Source organism: Protopterus annectens, chromosome 1.part0 (assembly GCF_019279795.1).
Source record: "Protopterus annectens isolate FY-2018-M chromosome 1.part0, PAN1.0, whole genome shotgun sequence".
In the NCBI taxonomy this organism is placed as follows: Eukaryota; Metazoa; Chordata; order Ceratodontiformes; family Protopteridae; genus Protopterus; species Protopterus annectens.
Window position 1 is genome coordinate 1,731,174,952 of NC_056725.1, and position 15,766 is coordinate 1,731,190,717.

General features: G+C 41.0%; 1 protein-coding gene across 2 annotated transcripts in view; it reads left to right on the forward strand.

Annotated features, from left to right (window-relative positions):
- SASH1 (SAM and SH3 domain containing 1) overlaps nt 1-15,766 on the forward strand; it is a 1,700,050-nt gene that overhangs the window by 405,352 nt on the left and 1,278,932 nt on the right. Inside the window, exon 1 of one of the 2 annotated variants that reach the window (XM_044068881.1) lies at nt 4,435-4,833. The exons of the other annotated variant lie outside the window; for it this stretch is intronic. Within the exon in view, the coding sequence (XP_043924816.1) occupies nt 4,831-4,833 (3 nt within the window). The 5' untranslated portion in view covers nt 4,435-4,830. Of the gene's footprint in view, nt 1-4,434; nt 4,834-15,766 lie in introns of those variants that run through there. 2 annotated transcript variants of the gene reach the window in all.

Below are 15,766 nucleotides of genomic sequence, written 5' to 3' on the forward strand. Positions count from 1 at the left end.
CAAATGGATGGGATGGTACCTTCTGTTATGGTTCTATTTATTAGGATAGAAATAGGATAGGCTATAACTTTTGCTGCCATTTGCAGATATTTGGCTGGTAATAGGTTAGCAGAGGGGGTAGATGGTTTGAGTTTGTGAAGAAGGGTACAGATGAGGGGTATAGGAACAGGTTGTAGTTGAAATGAAGGTGGTAAGTTAGTTGAGGAGGAAGGCAGATTGGAGGATACAGGTGGTAATGAGTTAGCAAGTGATTGGTGACTTTAATATAGACTGGAATAGTTTAATACTGATAAGCCTACTAACCATATAAACCTACATGGCTTTCCTCAAACTATCACCGCTCCTACCAGGATCCACAAACCTACCAATAAAGAAAGCACCTTAGATTGGATTTTAACAAATACTTAGTCCCTGACATATAAAGCAGGCAACCTACCAGACGATATTAGTGATCACTCACTAACATATATAATTAGAGAAAAGACTAATATTCCCTACCCTACCGCTTACAGAACCACTCATTTCAATAAACATTTTAACCCTGAAACCTTCCAAAATTAACTTAGTGTGTGCGGTTGGTCACCCCTAAAACACCTCCAGCTAGAGGACGCAGTGACATACTTCAACTCCAAATTCTTAGAAATCTTGCACTACCATGCTCCCACTTGTACTCTTAGGAACAGGACAAAAACTGCTCCATGGCTAACAAAGGAAACTAAGCAAAAAATACAACTTAGAAACAAATTTTGGGCCAAATGGCGTACTACTAAAGACCCAGCTGATCATTTAAAATTTAAACAGCTTAGAAATACTACTAAAACATCAATACTATTAGACAAAAGAAACTTCTTCTTTCAACTTCAACAAACTAACCAACATAAACTGCAAAATTCTGGACAGGTATCAATAGACTTCTACATCCAGGCCACTGAATGACACCAACCCCATCAGGAATAGCCCAGGAGACTCCCAAACAAATTGCTGATGCCTTTAATACCTAAACACACACACACACACACACACACACACACACACACACACACACACACACACACACACACACACACATATATATATATGTATACACACACACACACACACACATATATTTTTATACACACACACACACACACACACACACACATATATATATATATATATATATATATATATATATATATATATATATATATATATATATATATATATATATATATGCCTTCTGTGTGGAGTCTGCATGTCCTCCCGTGGTTGGGTGGGTATTCGAAAGATATGTGTAAATGGGCAGGTTGAATGTCGAGCTGACACCTCGGCATTCGTGAAAATCTACTGCCAATCATTAGCAAACCGGAGTTCTGCTGTGGCGACCCCTAACCGGGAAAAGCCGAAAGACAAACAACATACACACACACACACACACACACACACACACACACACACACACACACACACACACACACACACACACACACACACACAGATCTGCATTTCTCTACCTTATTTTGATTTTGATGCAGTACTCACATGCTTCTCACTTTATAGACACTTCCTCTATCTACATCTTACAAGACTGCATAACCTACAAATCGTACTACTGGACAAATGTCTGGGTAGCTGTCCTACTCTGCAATGCAAAATGAGTCTTATTCAAGCATTTGTATTTCACTTGCTGCATTTTTTGTGAATTTAGTGCTGTCTGTATTTGTATTTGTCCTTGCCTAAATGACCCAGGGCATTGCTGAAAGGGTTTTTTGGACCAGTTCACTTAGTTCACAAACAGGAGATAGATAGATAGACAGACAGACAGGTAGATGAAAGGGTACCACAAAGTGCCTTAATAGGCTAAGTTTATTTTAATAACTTTACAGTAAATGCTGCACAAGGGAAGGCCACAGAGAAATATTTTTAAGTTGACAAAATAACAAGCAACATGATTGGTATACAAAACGGAGAAGGGAGGATAAAAAGAACACTTTGCAGAGCTGTAGGATTGTTTTAGATTTGTTAGCTTTAAAATCATTACAGATAAATATAAAGTTGGAAACACAAACTAGCAAGAGTAAACACCACAGGAGGGGAACCATAAAATTGAAAAAGGAAACGGTGGGAGAGTGTCATATCAGAGTACAAGGTAAACTAATGATGTTACAGAGCAGCAAGCAAGGCTGGGGGGGGGGGGGGAGATGAATCCATCCATCCATCCACAGCTGGGTGTCTAGCCCTACTGTAGCTGTTCTTCCACACCACACACTTGCATCAGGAGCGGCCTTAGGTCAACTGGTGCCCTAGGCAAACTGGCTCCACAGCATCCCCACCACACCACTTGGTGCCCCCGTCCTGGTCTACCTACACCAAATAAATACTGGAAAAGTGCCCCTGCTAGAGAGGCGCCCTAGGCAGCCGCCTAGTTGGCCTATGCCTAAGGCCGGCTATGCTTGCATGCACACTGACACCTATGGCCAATTTAGAGTGTCCAGTCTACCTATTGCATGCCTTTGGAATGTAGGACAAAACTGGAACACCTGCAGAAAACCCACACAAACACAGAGAGGGCATGCAAACTCTGCACAAAAGGCTCTCCAGCCAAGACTCAAACCAGATGCTGCACCACTGGCTCATGAATATGCTCAGGAATTAGCACCACCATGCAGAAAACAAAAAGTAGAAGTCCCTTTTCCTAGATCAATACCAAGACCCCTACCTGGAGCAGAACATGCAGTTTTGAAAACATCATGTTTGAAAGGACCCACATTTGGGGCAGCAAAAAGCTGTTTACTCTCTGTATAAGAACATATACAAAAAGTGAGATTAAATGGACTTAGATATAACATTTAGAAGAAAAAAAATAGTGAGAGAGAGCGAGAGAGAGAGAAGAGATGCATGGCAAACAGACATCTCAAGAGAATCCTCAAAGTGAGAGGGAAAAAGAATTCCGTTTTCAAAAAAAGCTATATAAGGATAAGTATGAATAAAAAAGTTTAAAATAAGTAATGGAAAAGTGAAACAACTTTTATGAGATGATACTGTGTTCAGAATTAGTGAGCAAATTCAAGTTTGCAAGGGATAAATGTAAACTCATTCTCAAGACTCGTGACCAAGATGGAAAAGCACTCTATTAGTTATGGAAGATCTTAAAAATGTGAATATTCCAGTCAAGCAGTCCCTATGTACTGTCAGTTTGTTTCTATGTAGAATGACTTCACAAAGTGCACACACACACACACACACACACACACACACACACACACACACACACACACACACACACACACACACACACACACACACACACACACATATCCAATGTAGAAATTAAAAAAATGCTTCAGAAAGCTACATACTCTTGGGGGGGGGGGGGGGCTTCTGATGTTTTATCAGGAGTACAGAAATTTAGTAGGATCAAAGAATACAAAATTTAAGGATGCATTAGATATACAAAAAATAATAATTTTGAGAAAATGGTAGGAATAGCAGAGTGCAGACTGTGGTTATGAAGTCTATTGAACTGGTTACATTTCACTCTGTCCTTCAGTAACTATTACAGCTTCCAAACTAGACCACTTTATCTGGATGCTTCTTCTAACATGAGCATAATAGTTCTAGCACTCTGAAGTTGTATCCCCTGATGTTATCAGTGCAGTTTTAACCTTTCCACTAAAGTTGTGCAAGCTGGGGAAATTGGTAGTAATGAGGGGTGGAGGTGTGTGTGGGGAGTGGAATGCTTTAAACTCGTTTGCTTTGATCAGTCCATAGTTTAGTCAGGTGATCCATATCTGATTTAAACAGCAACTTTTTTTTTCAATAACATTGCCATCACCTTAGCACTACTATACAGTGATGTCCACTGCTTGTCATATATATTACCTCAAAGCTGTTGCTTATTTTATTTAGTTTCCCCCCTGGATGTTTATAACCATACTCAATGAAGTTGCTCAGATTTTTTTATCTTCTTCCTATCCCCCAACCTGTATTTTTTTACTAAATAAATAAGATAACAGTTATGTGACAGTGTAAATTTAAACATTTAATTCTGACAGGCAGTGTATGAGAACCTGAGAAGTCTGGGCCACATGTGTGTTGTCAGATATTTAATGATTTTCTTTCTTCATTATAAAGAAACAGCAGCAGTAATTTCTATGCACTGTGGAACCACCCACCCCCACCTTGGTCATGATGTTTTAGTTGTTGACACAAGTGATAAAGTAGTAATGGTTGTCTATTCTGTTCAAACAACAGCTTTGGGCTGGGTCTGATTACAAGGGATGAGGTGGGGGTGGGGATAGTTCCACAAATGCTATCCATGGTTGGAAGAGGGGGTTTTCAGCAAAGTGTGAACAGTCCCATTGGTAGACATGACTAGTAATCAACCATTCCTGAGTCCCCCCACTTGGTGTTAATTTGGTACTTAGCAACTGGTGGTGGAAATGACATGCCTGGTAGAAGGGGAAAAAGTGTTTGTGAAAGGAAGGGCTAGAAAGTGGCAAGCTACAGCTGCAAGCTCAGTCATTGTTTAAAAAAAAAAAAAAAAACAACCAGGAAAGGCCTTCACACTCTGCACTATTTAGTTCTAATCTGTTTCTCATTTAATTACTCCGTATCTGTGAAGGAAACAACTCTGTGAATTACTGACTGGAAACGAGTGTCTCCACAAGAATACCAGAATCTTCTGTTGCTTCTCTCACTGGGTTTTCTCTTTGGTCCTAAGAACCATATGGATGTGTGCTCTGTATGCTGGACAACACTAGATAGTACAGTTATCTTGGAATCCTTCCAACTCCAGGAAGAATAACATTTTTATTTGTGTGGGCATTTTTATTACACTGGCGTCAAATGGTAAGTCCACAGCAGTGGTATTGACTTGTAGTTTGTTTCTTTAGTTTCAGACTGTAAATGGTAGAAGAGGCTGTTCTGATGTAAAAGAGAGAGAGAGAGAGAGAGAGACACACAGACTGGATATTATCTCATAGTCAGCTCAACTTTATGTAATGCTGGAAGAGACAGTAAACAACTAGTTGCTTAACAACTTCTGTTTTTATTTATTATCCTAGTTAGTTCACAGAGAGGGTGATGTAGGAACCCGTGTAGGTCAGAGGGAAGGAAGGAAGGGCTGTGTTTCAGAACTGTGTACAATGCCATAGCACTTTTCAGTCATTCAGCTCTGTGTTGCATGATCTCATAACAGACTCTTCCTACATGAGTGAAAAATAAAGTTGTGTTGTTCCTGTTAAGTATTATAAATGTGGGTTGTTAGAAGGATATGGTGCCTGTACACATTGCTAATCAAGGAATCACATCTTCCTATTGCAATAAAATGTTATCAGTGTGAGTGAGTTAAGTGGGCCATGTCCTGGCAAGCTAGCTTTTAATGCCTGTTGTACTGAGAAAAGTAAACATAGTTGCAGTAGTAGCGACTAGGGCAGAAACTTCTTAGCAGTTACTTGCTGCAAAAATACAACAATTGGTTTTATCTGATCTGTGAGCAGGAACACTGACTTATGCTTTTCCAAAAAAAATGAAATTGCCTATCATGAGATGACATTCAGAATTGTACGTTTGATTTTTAAGTGTCATTTCTGCTCCTTACTGTGATTCTGTCATAGTGTGTGTGTGTGTGTGTGTGTGTGTGTGTGTGTGTGTGTGTGTGTGTGTGTGTGTGTGTGTGCAAAATTTAAAGCATTCTGGTTAAAGAACAGTCTATAAAACCAGATAGCTGATTGTCATTTAAGGACAGACTCCAGGATGAGTACATTATTTGCCAATACTCGAGTGCTCATGTTTGTGATTTACATCTATTTTTCCTGAAAAGAAAATTGGAATATTATCACTTCTGTCTCTGAGTAACTTATACTGCATGAAAGTACTGCTGTTTCTATGAGTGAAGACAGTCACACATTTTCAGATCTATAAAGATTTATGTGCAGTAGTTTATATCCAAGGAAATGGGAGGGAGATTGCTACCACAATATTTATTTAATTTGTCAGTCTTAACAGTGGTGCTACTGTGGCTGGCAAAAGTCTCAGAACCTGTGAGTTGCAAAACAAAAAAGTAATCTAAACATGTACAGATTTCCTTTCAGTTTACACTAACTGTACATGTTGTTGTAACTACCCATTACCTTGGTTATGTGTGCATCCGTGGAGGAGATGGCAAAGGTTTACCCAAAAACCTATTTTATCAATACTGCCAGGGGTGAGGGAAGCTGAGATTGGCATAGAGTGACTCCACAGCAAATGAGTCATAGCAATGTGCATGCTGGGGGGGGGGGGTGCAAATATTTTGTTTTCTGAGTAGCAGAAACCCTAGAACTGATGAGTAGTAAGAACTGTGTGTGTGTGTGTGTGTGTGTGTGTGTGTGTGTGTGTGTGTGTGTGTGTGTGTGTGTGTGTGTCAGTCTTTCAGCTTTCCATCTCAGTTTTTTGATACATTGCAGATGCACACAGCTTTTTATGAGGTAATACATGAGCTGTGTCACCTTCTTGGATATCTGTTTTTGTTTTTTTATTTATTGGAACTGGTGGGAACAGGATAAAACCCCAAACGGGGTATGTGATTACATGGCTATGTTTTCAGGTAATGCATCGGAAATTTTTAAATATGTAAGTGACATGCACTTTCTTCCTTGGATAAATAGAGATCTTGTAGCAGTCTAAAATCTATGGCTGGGTGTTCCTAGCCACAGTATAACTGATGTTTGTGCATCACAGATGCTGTGTCCTTGGTGCAAAGATGCCTAAAGGCTTAGTTGCTGCATTTTAGCAAATGGTAGGGAACTACAGTAAATTAGAAGACAGTAGAGAAGGAGCAAAAGGGTCCTAGTGTAAGTCCAGAATTTTAAAATCCTAAGGGTTAGTAACCAAGGATGGTAAAATCAATGATCGTATTAGGTCTTAGTGCATAGGAATGCCTCCATACGTGTTTTTCTGCAGGGGGAACAGGGATATATATCCTAAATGTGCAGATATATGCAAAGTGTTGTGTTATCAGATGTCATTTTTAAGCAAAATTTTAAAATAGGGTGGGGTGTGAAGAAGGAGCCAACAGCATGCAGTGCCTGGTGCAATGTGAATTTAAGAAAAAAAGCCATCAATTAAAAGGTGTGTGCGAGAGAGTGAGTGGCCATGCATCCACAATATAGAAACTTAATGGCACCTCTTTCAGTGAGTGAAATATTGCACAGTAGTATGTAAATGCATAAATTATAGCCATATTTGAAATGGACTGTGATACCATCAAAAGTCTGTCCGGATAGTCTAGGAGGAGGAATGGAAGAAATAAGATGCAGATGGTGTGAGAGGAAGGCTGGGTTAGTAATGCATTACAAGAGAATAACTAAAGAAAACTGTACATTTTCACATCCTTTTTTTTTTTTTTTTTTTTTTTGAGAGAACAACAGAGCCTTATAACAGGAAATGCACACAGCACAAAACAAATGTTAATTTTCACATTGCTGGAGTTGTGGCTTAAAGCTCTTGTGTGGAGAGGGTATTATTTATGCCATGTGCAGCTCAGGTGTCATATTGTACTTAATCAATGGGCTTTGAGTTTATGCTTAATGGCACAGGTAGTAGAAATGTGTACCTTTTGTAATTTAATGTAATAATTCTTCTGTCACAGGTCCCATACACACATGTAAATTAATAGAAATCCACAATTAAAACAACATTCCCTTACAAAGGTTAATCCACACTTCACGTCACTGGATAACATGCATCTTAGAAAGGTATGTTCACAGCTTTACATTTCCTAAGCTTCCCTGCCAACACCCATGTAGTAACAAACTGTATTTGAAAACACCCATAACATGTCGATACAAATTTGTAGACCTCTGGTACTTGCAACACAAATTTTGATCTGCCTTTGCCTGTACAACTGTATCATACCACATTGCCCAAGGCAAGGCTTAAAATGCCTACTAGGGTCAATACCTAGTACTCGCCTATGATCCCTTAATAAGTGGCAAATCTTATCTTAAGACAAAGACATCCATACAGTTGGTCTGGTTGTTAGCAAATAAATGTTGAAGGTTAAGCTATAACATTTAGTTCCCTTTTTTAATTTCTCCAAGTCTTTTGGTTTCTAATACCATGATGGGAGTGGACCCATATCTAAGTCAAATTACGATTAAAGTTCATGAAATTAGTATTGTTTTAGCAGCACCCGCAATGTCCCCAGTAATGTATGGAGTTGCATGTATTGGTAGCATATCTAAATATGATTGTAGACTCTTTTTTTTTTTTTTATAAGACCCCATTGCTCCTACTACTATTGGAGTTATCTGGGTATCTTTCTTCCACATTGCTCTCATTTCTGCTTGCAAATCCCGATATTTTATCGGTATGCAGGACACTGTAGTCACCGGGTGTAACGATTTCAATGATCAATGCTACTTTTGTCTACTTTTCTTGGACCACTATATCCAGTTTTCTGGTATCTATCTTTTGAACTACCGGTAATGGATGATCCTGTGTGATGTAGACAACATAATTTTCTATGATGCTTTGGGGCGCATGTTTCCAGTCACTTCAATACCATTTTCTATAATGCTTTGTGGCTCATGTTTCTAGTGTTTTTCAGCCACTTCAATACCCAGTGCAACAGTCTTGTCACATTATTATGCCTTTCAGTATACAGTCCTTCTGCCATTAGTATGTCGCAACCAGCAATGAGGTGTGCGACTGTTCCAATTCTGTTTTACAAAACCTATATTTGTCTGTTTCTCCCACATGTTCAATGGACTTTGTAAACAAACATGTACGTAGCCCACTATCTTGTGCTGCCGATATTAACCTTTCATCTCTTGGTTTGAATTTGCCTCTCCTTAACTATTCCTGTGTTCGTTCCTGATCAACATGAGGTTCTTCCAGAAGTTTTCTGTAGTTGCAACTATGTTTGTACATTTTCCACATTTCTTGCCTTCTCATCTGATCCTTCACCTTATATTGTTTTTTTGTTTTTTTGGCACATTCAGTTGCTGCCTGGTTTTTATCCACTTGTGGTTTGATTTCCATTCCTTCTTGACGCCGATATGCTTCTGCTAGCCTAAGCAGGGAAGATATCTTAGATTTATCCTCCTCATGTTCCAAAACTTTCACTATGTTTGGGTCTTGTGAGGTCAGCAAATATGTGTGGAGTCCCACAATTTCAGATCTGTACATGTAATTAAGTTCAAGGAGACCCTTCCCTCCTTCAGAAGAGGGAATATATAATCTTGGTAAGCACTGATTTTTATAAATCATTTGGTGAGCATAAAGCATCCTTCTTGTTTTCCTGTCTAATCTATCCAACATGTTCTGGGGCCAGTCAGTCACTCCAAAACTGTAGGTTAGGAAAGGAAGAGCAAATTAGTTTATAGCTTGGATTTTGTTCCTAGATATCAATGCTGTTTTCAGGATTAATTTAAGTCTTCTAAAGTACTCCTTACTAAGTTTTATTTGCACTTGTTCACGTTTTATTGATGATCCTTCATCACTTCCAAGGATTTATACACTCCCTCTTGCTCAAGTTCTTAAGTTCTTTTATCTCACATTCTTGTCCCAAACTGATTCTTGGTGCTGCACTTTTTTTCCTGCTTTAAAGGTTGCTTTTGCACATTTATCAAGATCAAATGACATTTTATATCATCTGAAAAAGTTTTGACAACCTGCAGTTGTACTTTCAGTTCATCATCTGATGAGCTCTACAGATTCAGACCATCGAAGAAGGGAATATAAATCTTTACACTTTTGTTGTTTTCTAGGAGCCAAATTATAGCCATGGCCTAAACTGTTAAGTAGACAGCTTAATGGGTTAAGGGCAAGGCAGAATAGCAGCAGTAGAGAGTCACCCTTGAATATCTCCCTTTGAATTTTTATCCCTGGAATAATAATTTGTCCTTTGTCATGGCTTAATTGCAAAGTGGTTTGCCATTGTTTCTGTAATGTAGTCAATCCAGCGTGGAGTGCATCTTATACAATTTTAAGTTTTTATCTATGAATGTGGGATGCTGTCGAATGCTTTTTTGTAATCAATACATGCCATACTTAAATTCTTCCCCCTTTTCCAGTTCTCCACTATGACTTTATTTAACAGCGAATGATTCTTTGTTCCATATGACTTTCTTTTATTGCCCTTTTTTTCAATCTGCCATGAATTTTCTTCTAAATGACTATAGACTCTGTCAACATCAATTCCAGTGTATAGTTTATACATCGCTGAAAGGCAAGTTATTGGTCTATAATTTTTAGTTCCCCACTGTAAACTCACCTATGCAGATGGGTAATCATTCCAGTTAGGAGTCTTCATTTAGAGACTGTAAGTAGTAATTTTATATTTGTCACTGCAGAGCATCTGAAAGACATTTCAGTGACAGTGGAAGTGGATTATCTTGAGACCAGAAAAGAAGATTTCCCTATAGGTCCCTTCTGACTCAGTTACACAGCAAACTTTTTCACTTTTTCTAGCATGTCGAAGGGTCAGTTGCTAGCGTCCTCTCCTGTTCAGCTGGTGAATCTGGGCATCTTGAGGCAATGTTACAATTGCCTCATGTACACAGACAACCCACTCCTTCTCCCACAAAACACAAATACATGTGAGAGATGCAACTATATAGCCAAACTGGAGGCTGAGCTCTCTCAACTCAGGACTGGCAAGACCAGACAGGAGGAGAAGGAAACCACGCACACCACAAACCCAGTTTCACATAGAACTATCACAACTGCAAAACAAACACATAAACACACAAAGACATACTCTGAGGCACTGATCAAAAATCTACCAAAACTACAGAGGTCTCCAAAGCAGACACCCAAGCAACTGCCACCTCAAGACATAAGACATGCAACACATAGTTCTCAAAGTCAGTGTGCTAAACAGTCACAGCCCTTAAGGCCAAACACAATGCCAGACACACTTGTTATAGGTGACTCCATAGTCAGACACACTGACGTCCCACTCACCAGAATGAACAAGGAAAAGATCACAGTTAGCTGCCTGTCAGGCGCTAGAATCCGCCACATAACACAAGCACTCAGGTCACTCCACAGCAAGTACAAGTATGACTCCGTCATTGTCCATGCCGGTGTGAACTACCTGAGACGTACCTCCCTGGACTACATGAAAAGAGACATAGAGGAGCTCTCAGATTATGTAGCCCAGGCCGGTATGACCCTGACCCTGAGCAGTATCCTACCCTCACCAAGAATGATGCCACAATACAGAGACAAAATGATCAGCTTTAATAATTGGCTTAATTACTGGTGTCATTCTAAGGATTATCCAATGTCTGTCTGCCTGGGATGACATGCTTGACAAGCCACGCTGCTTCGCAAGGGATGGCTTGCACCTGTCACCCCTGGGCTTCCAGATATTGGCAAAGGCTCTTGCCACCCCCATAGTGCCTTTTTTAGGCAAGGCTCAAATGATAAACCTACCGCCCTAGAAAACAAAAATGGAGAAAAACTAAGGGTAATACTGCTCAATGTCAGAAGTCTAAACCTCAAGATGCACGCCCTCAAAGCCCTCCTCAATATGGAGAACATCGATGTTTGTGCTGTGACTGAAACCTGGTTCAAGGCTCCTGAGAGCACCCCAGCACTATCAGGTTATACCTCATATCATGCGTTCCGGCCCCAAAATCCGGACCGAACTACAAAAGGAGGGGAAGTATCCATATTCATAAAGGATGCCCACACCTCCAGGTTAGTGGCAATGCACGAAGCATCGGAGACCATCCAGGTGCAATTAACCATAGGTAAAACTGCCCTACAGTTTGTAACATGCTACAGACCACCTTCTCAAACTCAGGAAACCCACACAGCCTTCCTGAAGACACTGGAGAGTATAAATGTCTCTCCAAACACCATCATATTGGGTGACTTCAACTACCCAAACATAGACTGGGAGCATTACTCAAGCCCCAACACCCTAGCCCAAAGGTTCCTTGAGTTCATAAACTCAAATGCTATGGAACAACTAGTCACCATTCCCACAAGAGGAGAAAATATACTAGACCTGATCATCACAAACATGGGGACAAAATGCTCCACACCGGAAGTATATCCCTCATTGGTGAGATCAGACCATAAATTAATCTCACTGGAGATCCACATCCCGCCCCCACCCCCAGCAAAAAAGACCACAGTGAAGAACTTCTCAAAAGCAAACTTCACACTTCTTAAGACTGGAGTGGTATCCTTCAAGGCCCCCGAGCCAGTGGAAACCACAACCCACGCTGTTGAAACCCTTACAAATGCCTTCTACGAGCACCTCCAGGAATGTATGGATCAAGCAATCCCTAATAAAATCAAGACCTTTTCCACCAAAGGCAGGCGCCCGGTCTGGTGGACTCCAGCCATAAACAAACTCTACAACAAGAGGAGAAAGCTACTACATGTCAGAGCAAAATCCCTAAATGGGAAGGCATCTCTGATCAATACTAGCAAAAAACTACGATCACTCATAAAATCATCCAAGGCCAACTTTGAGAGAAAAATCGCTAATGACACAAAAGACAATCATAAAGCCTTCTTTAGTTAAGTTAGAAACCTGGGTGGAAACTCCATGCTCAGAATTAGTCCAAAATGATAAAAAAATCACTGAACCCACAGACATTGCCAACATACTGGCAGACAGGTTCAGTGCAAATTTCTCCCCTCCCTCCCCCCCAAAAGGAGAAATATCTATCCCACCAGAGTCTAGCCTCCCAAACGTCTCAGATGCCCAGGTGAGAGCTGCTCTCTCTAAAGCAAAAAACACAGCATCAATGGGACCGGACGGTGTCCCCGGCTGTGTGCTACACAAACTCAATGAGGAACTAAACCCCCACATAAGGCTGCTGTTTAATCTTAGCCTTACTACAGGATATGTACCCAAAGAATGGCGTACGGCAACTGTGGTCCCACTCCACAAAGGCGGTGCTTCTACGGACCCTGGAAATTACCGCCCCATAAGCTTGACGAGCCTTGTCTGCAAAGCTATGGAGAGGATCATAATGGAACTCATAAATAAAGACATTGGGGACCTACAGACACTGGATCCTACCCAATTTGGCTTTGTCAAGGGCAGATCCTGCCTCTTGAACTTGGTCGACTTTTGAAACAGTCACTAAGGCCATTGATGAGGGTAAGGCAGTTCACACAGCCTACCTTGACCTAGCAAAAGCATTCGACACAATACCCCACTCGGGCATCATAGAAAAGCTCACCAGCTTAGATGTAAACCCATATGTCACAAGATGGGTTGCAAACTGGCTCAAGGACAGAACACACAGGGTTAGAGTTGCTGGTGCCATGTCAGACTCTAAGCCGGTCACGAGCGGTGTCCCACAGGGCTCAGTCCTGGGCCCCCTCTTGTTCGGCATTTATTTTTCTGAAGTGCAGGCAAACCTAGGGGGATTGTGGCTGACAAAATTTGCAGATAACTGCAAACTGGGCACCATAATTGACACTCCATCAGACACAGACATCCTCCAGAAAGGTCTCATAGAAATGGATAACTGGTGCCAGAGCCATGGCCTTAAGCTAAATGCCAAAAAATGTATAGTCATACCCTTTGGGAAAAACAAGGTAACCCCTAATTACCACATAGGTGGTAATCCCTATCAGGGACCTGGGGACCCAAGTTGACAGTAACCTCTCTTGACACTCACATTGCCAAAGTGGTTAGGAAGACCTTCTACATTGCCCACCTGATCATGAAGGGATTCACATCCAGATCAGGAGAGGTCATTGTACCCCTGTACTCTTCACTTATCAGACCAATGATTGAGTACAACGCCCCATTCGGAATGTACCTTACCCGACACCTGCAGCAGTTGGAAAGACCCCAAAAGTTCCTCACCAAAAGGATAAAGGGGCTCAAACATATGTCATACGATGCCCGACTGAAGAAACTCCAGCTCTATTCAGTCGCATAACATCTGCTCAGAGGTGATCTGTGCCTGACATACAAGGCCAAGGCCATGTCCAACCTGGAATTAATGGACATGCTCCACCTCAAAAAATCCAAATCCACCAGAGCCACGAGAGCAAGAGACTTAAACCTCAACACGGATATAAATAGGACGTGCTGGAGGGACAGATTCTTCACCCAGAGACTCCCTACACTATGGAATAGAATCCCAGTCCATGTGAGGCAGAGCCCCTCACTGACTCTGTTCAAGAGAAATCTTGACGAGTGGATGGGAGATCGTAAGTTTACCCCGGGAATCATCTCTGTATCACTGCTGGACAGAGGCACAGCAAACTAATGGGTATAGTATTCTCATCCTAAGGGGTGGTGAAAGCCACACACACTCTGGCTAGGCTTATAAATGCCCTAGGGCAGATAGCCTAGTATGAACCTATAAGAGCCACATCCGAGGTGACATCAGTCATTTTACTTGTACCAGCATCAAGATTAGTTGTGGATACCTTCTGAGCATTTGTATGAAACAGCCAATCATTCCTGGATGCCAGTCATTTGAACTGGTTCGGAGTAGGGGGTTGGTAATTGATTACTGTTCCTGATAATGTGATCTGTTGGCAGGATGTTTTGAAAGGTCAGTAAAGGACTTAATAAGGGCAGAGCTAATTTTAGGTGGTGGTTGAATAAGTTAACAATTACTTTTCAGTAGTAACGGGTTGGATTCATTGGTTTTGCCAGTGTGTCCTGCTGATGTATGTCCCTGATGTTACAGTGATTGCTTCTCTGTACTAAGAAAGCATCAGTCCATTGAAATTGTTTGTTTTTGCTGTCCAGATGTTTCAAGTATACTATGAGTCTTATAGGGGGGGGTGGCTTGTCTCATGCAGAAACACTTTGTTTCATCGCTTTTTCAATTGTTTCGACATTTAATGCATTGTTTTCATTGGAATGTGCTGTGATGAAAGTTATTTTCACCATGGACTATTTTACAATGTCTGAAGTTGTTCTAGTTCGCTACTATCTCTAACCTTTTCTTCTGCATTCTGTCTCTATCGTCTCAGGGTAATCCATTTAACATGTACATTTTAAATATGTTTTCTTCATGTGCAAAGGGCCATATATTCACGCAGACAGGCAGTTGGAAACATGGGGAGAGAGGGAAGACCAGCAATAGATTTTTGGCAGACAGAGGTTTTTAAGTCTTGTTCCACAGTAGAATGCAAACATTAAATTGATCACTCTCAGTAAATCTGGATTAACAGGAGAACAACTGGTCACATCAGGAAGAAATAAAAGGGTTTGGGTGATACAGGAGAGAGTAATTACCCACATTTGTTTTTGAAGGGGAAGGACTGTTGTTTTGTGTTTATCCTGCAGTGAGTTCAGACCACTTGGAGCCATTTGACTATGACAGAACCAAATGCAAGGCCTTCACTGGACAGAATGACAGTTGTGCAGTAGGAGAAGAGGTCATGAAGACCATGCCTATGTATGACTTGATGGATATTAGCTATGACCTCTTGATAACTGCAATTTGTGAGCAAGGGTGCCCGCAGGATTTTTTTCAGTGGGGGGTGCAAACCCAGAGCCCCACCCCCTCCATCCACACAGCTGCCCCCCACCCATGCAGCCATTCCAGTGTCCCATTACTTGAATATTTCTCCCCAGTTGTCATAGACACTGTTCAAATCTCAGTGTACATAGTGGTTTACATCACTGGGAACAGAATTTTATTTTTACATCTCACTTGGTCAAGCATATTGTCCATTATAGGAGGTATCTGGACGATATCTGTTTGTTGTGGGATGGGACAGAGGACACTTTTCATGAGTCTATGGCCTATATTAATTCCACTACCCACTTTTTGACCTTTACTCACAACAT